The following is a 6,000-nucleotide window of genomic DNA, read 5'->3' as shown; positions in this document are numbered from 1 at the left end:
CAAATCATAGCAAAGTACTGACCTCACACCATGAACCCAAACCCAAGTTTGGAGTTTATAATTTATCAGGCTGGACAATGTAAGGTTATAGTTCATAAGGGTAGACGATGTGGAAGTTATAGATCTTAAGGGTAGAGGGTGTGGAAGTTATAGTTCATAAGAGTGGAAAGTGTGGAGGTTACAGTTCCTAAGGCTGGATGTTGTGGAGGTTACAATTCATAGGGGCAGACGGTGTGGAGGTTATAGTTCATAAGGGTAGATGGTGTGGAGGTTATAGTTCATAAGGACAGACGGTGTGGAGGTTATAGTTCATAAGGGTAGATGGTGTGGAGGTTATAGTTCATAAGGACAGACGGTGTGGAGGTTATAGTTCATAAGGGCAGACGGTGTGGAGGTTATAGTTCATAAGGGCAGACGGTGTGGAGGTTATAGTTCATAAGGGCAGATGGTGTGGAGGTTATAGTTCATAAGGACAGACGGTGTGGAGGTTATAGTTCATAAGGGCAGACGGTGTGGAGGTTATAGTTCATAAGGGTAGATGGTGTGGAGGTTATAGTTCATAAGGGCAGATGGTGCCAATCATCGAAATCTTTGACTGCACAACATGTATCAAAATTGACATGTGGTCAAAGTTGCCATGTAGCCTAAGCCTGAGTTAAATTTTCCGGAATCTCCTCCACAGGGTAAATAAAGGATTACACAGTTCACAGTAAATTCAGCAGGCTGTCCCTGTAATACATAGACATAATGTGTCAGATAAAGAGACAGACATTTTTTTAGCTGCTCTCCATTTTGGCTAAATAATAGAGGTCCTAGGGCAGGAAGATCCAGGACAAGTGCGGTGAGCCAAGGCCAGACACCATCCTCTCCTCAATCATGGCAGAGAAAATCTGGCCTTTTTAATCCATTTACCCTGCAACATAAAATGTCAGGCGAAGGTAAAGTGGCCCAATAAATATTGGCTTATAGGGCTCATACTCACCTGCGTTTAAAACGGACAAGGGCAATCCGATAAAAAATCGGATTGCACTCTGACTAATGTTAGTCAATGATTCTCTGTTCATCTGCAAATTTTTTCTCAGCTCACATCTGACTGAGAAAAAAATCGCAGCATTCTGCGAGTGGCCACATATATCGGGCAAGACTTGGCAAAGCAAGTCAGTGGGTGCGAGAAAAAAGTTGCACGGCGCATGGACCATGCGTGTGCTGTCTGATTTTTAAGCACTCGTCTAGAAAACGCAACATTTCATCAGCTGAGTACAGTAAATTCACAGCGTGACCTGTCAGAATAGTATACGTATATAGAATAGATATATAGAATATAATACATATATACTGTGGTAGATCAGCTCACTTGGATGTAGTAAATGGAACAGTGCGCCATTAAGGGCACACTTGGTTTATTTAGTACGGCATAAACCAAAGTTTTAAGCACAAAAATAAACACGGTCCTCTGGGCAAAAACAGCAAAAAAAAACAAAATGGTAGCACTTTGTGCACCCGAGATCTTGGTGCCGAGATCTCCATCTGCGCATGCGCCGCCCCACAGCTGCCATTTTCCCGGAGTCCACTGCACAGGAAACCATGGAACTGCGGGAGGCTCTGGCCTTTCACAAAATGTCAGCCGAGCCCCCGAGGCACCACTGGGCACCACAACACCGCCGGGCACCCCAGCAGCAGCATTGCCAGATGCCCCCTCATCCTAGCCAGCGGCCTGCAGCGATGGAACCGGTAAGGTATATCCGCATTATAAGACGCACCCCCATTTCCCCCCCAAATTTTGGGGAAAAAATGAGCCTTATAATCCGAAAAATAGATAGATAGAAAGGTGTCTGTCACATATATAATTAGTGCAGTGCGTGTGTAGTTTACTGTTGATGTATTTAGGTAAAAAAAAATTAAAGAAAAAAATGGAGAGGGTTCCCCCTAATTTTTATTAACCAGAGCCGACAGCTCGGGGCTGAGGTTTATAATCTGGGAAAGGGGTAATAAACATGGAGCTTCCCAGGCTATTAATATCAGCTCACAGCTTTCTACTTAGCCTTTACTGACTATTGAAATGGGGGACCCAAAAAATGTTGCTGTGAGGTCCCCCCTATAACTACTACCCTGGAAAGGCTAGGCAGACAGAGAGTAAACTACACACACTCTGCACTGATCATACTGTATGTCTCAATGACATTCTATCTATCCCATATCTATCTACAAGAAAGAAAAAACAAGAGCAGCACTAGTATCTACTGTTCGGGTGCCAACCCCCCAGGTAGCCACCAAACCTTCAATATATTTCCAGAGATCAATGAGAGTGAAAAAAAATTCTGTTTAATGGCCAATCAGAGCAACATTTTGGTCCACAAGTGAGAACCTTTCTCAAGGCTTGAGAACGGTTCTCACTAATGAACCAAAACATGGAAATCTCTGGAAACATCTATCTATATCTGCATGTCAGATTGTTGTTATCAGCTAATAAAGTAGCTTGAAATGACATAGAGAAATCCTGTATGTAAAAGCGGATGTTAAAAACGTGTGTCATACGCATTTCATACGGATACTAGGTGAGAAAAATCGCATTATACTTGCATGACACTCGTCTGACTTTTCATGAACAACATCGGACTGATTTTATAAACGCAGATGAGTGTGAGCCAATGAGGAGAGCCTGTCTGCAAAGAAATCTCTACTGAATAAAGGCAAGTTTGGAGTTTTCTATTTGGAAGAAATTGATATAAATACAATTGTATAGTGATAGATAATAGACAGATAATAGTGTCACGGGTGTGTCAGAGGCTGCAGAAAGTCGCACTGCATCTAGCTGCAGAAGGTCTCTGCATTTGGCCTTGCAGACACCTTCTTAACCATTCTGACCCTTTGACCCAGTGGCAACCTTTCTCCGGCTCTAATTGACACACCTGGACCTGGGTGTTTATAGACTCTCAGCCTGCTGCTGGCAGTTGCTGGTGATATTTCCATTTCCCCCTGTTGAGGCTTGGAGCTATAGCAGTTGACTATTTTCCTCCTTGGTGTTCCTGGAGGACATCTGTGTTACATCTCTGAGTCTACTCAAGATAAGTGTTCCCCTTGTTTGTCTATCCCAGTTGTATTTAGTGCTAGTGGGAATTGACTAGTGCTCACCCTGTCATTCCCTAAGTAGGGCTTATCGCCAGGGTCAGGCAGGGATTAGGTTCCTGCTCGGCGATAGTTGCAGAACCTATATAGGGATGTTTAGGGCAGACAGGGTGACTTTAGATCTGCCTAGGTGTCTCCACTCCCCCTTCCCTAGTATTGGGCTTCCTTCTCCTCATCCCTTCGTGCTGTACTTAGTCTTTCCTACACTGTGCGTGACAAATACATAATAGATAGATAGATAGATAGATAATAGATGATAGATAATATATACATGATAGATAGAGAATATATAGATGATTGATAGATAGATAGATAGATAGATAAATAGATAGATGATAGATAGATAGATAGATAGATAGATAGATAGATAGGTATTAGATAAATGTTATGTTCTCAGTTACTGAGAAATCGGCTATTGAATGAATATACAAATTATATGTTCTGTTTTGGTGCCAGTGTCCGTACATCTGCAGTTTTGTATCTGCACTTTATTTTGGATTTGTGCTGCTTTATTTTGTAGACAGTAGATAGCTGTGAGATAAATATCTTATGTATATACATATATCGACACTAGATGGATAATACATAGATTGATGTGAGATAAAATATGCACTAGTCTGTATTTTTCTATCAGTTTATCAAATTTTTTTTTAATAAATGACCTGACCATGACCTCAAGGCACCATTGACAAGTATCCCATGACCAATCAGCTGCTGCAGAACCTCTTTGAGAATCATCTCCTTCAAGTAAATGTCATTCTCCAGGCCAGACAATAGTCTGCCAGCCACCACCCAGTACAGCAGCAGTGTATATCCAGGACATGGGCTCCTGAGCAGTGGCAGGTTGGAGGGGGGGTGAAGCATGAAGCATGCTGTGTATCTCCCCACCCCAATCCTTCACTCCTCCTTCCAGAATATGATCGCTGAAGGAGCCGAGCAGCTGCTTATGAATTGCTAAACCCTCACCCTCTCCCAGCCTGGGCTGTGTAAGCATTTCTATGTAGCCCGGAGAGGAGGACCTGGCCCTGGCAGCAGCAGCAGCAGCAGATCCCCAGCCAGTGCCCACCGCTGAGTGCCCACCGCTGGATTCTGGAGCCTGTGCAGCAGCCTCATGGCTCAGAGCTGCATGTAACCCAGCAGAGAACAGACCCTGCAGGAGGCAGCTGACCAGGACCCCCAGCCATGGTGTCATGGATCATCTCCAGGCTGGTAGTGTGAGTATACCCTCACTGTGACACAGCCTGCCAGGGAGCTGTCACACACTAAATATAGCTGTTGTGTCTCCCATGTGCTGCCCCTAGGAGATGACACAAGAGCACACAATGGTGGCTGTCAGCTGGGTCACCACATACAATCACATGTGGACGTTTTATTTTTTTTCATTGCACCTATTTCTTTCTTCTATTAAATAACAATGTTTTTTTTTTTCCTGTAAACCGATTTTCTATAGACACCAGCAGATGGCTCTGTAGTGAAATTCCAGGTTTATTGTTATATATGTTGCATTATTTTTTGTATTATTGTTGTCACCCGGCTGGTTACAGTGTATATACTGGAATGCCCTAGAATGGAGGCAGATTGGGGGTCCCCTGGGTGGGAGGAGAGGGGTCAGCGGTGATTAATTATTCATTGCACATCTGTGATAGAACAGCACTGAGACAGAAGGGACAATCTAATGTTATATAGAGGCCATGGTGTCATGGCAAGAGGGCTGGGAAGGAGGGGATATGTTGGGGGGTCTCCCATCATATGTGGACCCCAGTGCTGGGTTCTGGTTCAGAGGCCCAGCCTTTCTTTGTTCACATGAGGTGTATCCGTATCATGTGTGTGGCCTCCCTTTCTGTGATTGGGTTGGATTTTTGCTTTTGCAAATGTATTTATTGTCTTGTATTTATGTATTGATAGAAAACAGACACATTCCTCCTAGAAAGAAATAAATGTATGGAGTGACGTGCATACGAGAGCCTGCCTGTGCGCCATTGGGTGTGAATATCTCCAGGGCATGGATCACACTTCCATTCGTTTTGTTCCATTAGGTTACCATTACTTTTTGGCCATCAGGATAGACTGGCATAAAGCGATATACACCTATTAAAAATGTAAACCTGATGGCCCCATATATTATAAGTGAATGGATGGAAAAAAAAAATTTATTGTGATATGATGATGGATTTGTCGTGTAAATATAGAAGCCATTACGCCAGTAGGTTCAAAGTGATATCTACTGCGGAGCTGACCTCTCCTCTGCCAGGTGCGGAGGCCGACAGCCGCCATTAACAGTGGGCCGCACAAGTGCTGGTCTAATCTCCTTTTAACGTGAATGTGTCATCAGAAAATGGTCAATTGTTTAAAGGGAACCTGTCAACAGGATTGTGCTCAGCAACCTACAGACAGTATCAGGTCGGTGCCGTTATACTGATTAAAATGATACCTTGGTTGATGAAATCCGTCTTGTGGTTGTTGTTTAATCTGTATTTGTAGTTTTCAACTAATGAGATTCTTGTGCTTCTGGGCGGCCTGTGAGCGGACCTGTGGGCGGACCTGTGGGTGTGACTGAGCAGACCTGTGGCGAACCTGTGGGCGTGACTGTGGGCGGGGCTTTATGTGGTGCTCTGCTTACATATTCATCTGTATGGGCTTATAATAGGTCACTGATCCGTCACTAACTTTCCCCCTATTTTACATACTGTATATCTTATTGTTTTGAAGAAAATATAAAATCTCCACCAAGATGGCGCCTGTGCAGTAGCATCTATCGGTGATCCGAATTATGGTACTGTGCAGGCACAGCCGGCGCCATTTTGAGGAAGAACGTTTTTTTTTCTCAACAAATTTATATCACTAAATAAAATGAATATATGGATATACAGTATG

At 43.6% G+C, this 6,000-nt stretch overlaps 1 protein-coding gene across 5 annotated transcripts in view; it reads left to right on the top strand.

The window, feature by feature from the left end:
* The first annotated feature begins 3,931 nt into the window (after nt 1–3,931).
* REEP1 (receptor accessory protein 1) overlaps nt 3,932–6,000 on the top strand; it is a 102,706-nt gene continuing 100,637 nt past the window's right edge. Inside the window, exon 1 of one of the 5 annotated variants that reach the window (XM_077280236.1) lies at nt 3,932–4,340. In XM_077280236.1, coding sequence (XP_077136351.1) covers nt 4,309–4,340 — 32 coding nt within the window. In that variant the 5' untranslated portion in view covers nt 3,932–4,308. The remainder of the gene's footprint in view (nt 4,341–6,000) is intronic. The other 4 variants (XM_077280235.1, XM_077280238.1, XM_077280239.1 and 1 more) reach the window with 4 other exon arrangements.

The sequence above is a fragment of the Ranitomeya variabilis genome, chromosome 1, assembly GCF_051348905.1.
Source record: "Ranitomeya variabilis isolate aRanVar5 chromosome 1, aRanVar5.hap1, whole genome shotgun sequence".
Lineage (NCBI taxonomy): Eukaryota > Metazoa > Chordata > Amphibia > Anura > Dendrobatidae > Ranitomeya > Ranitomeya variabilis.
This window is presented reverse-complemented; position numbering and strand designations above follow the sequence as displayed.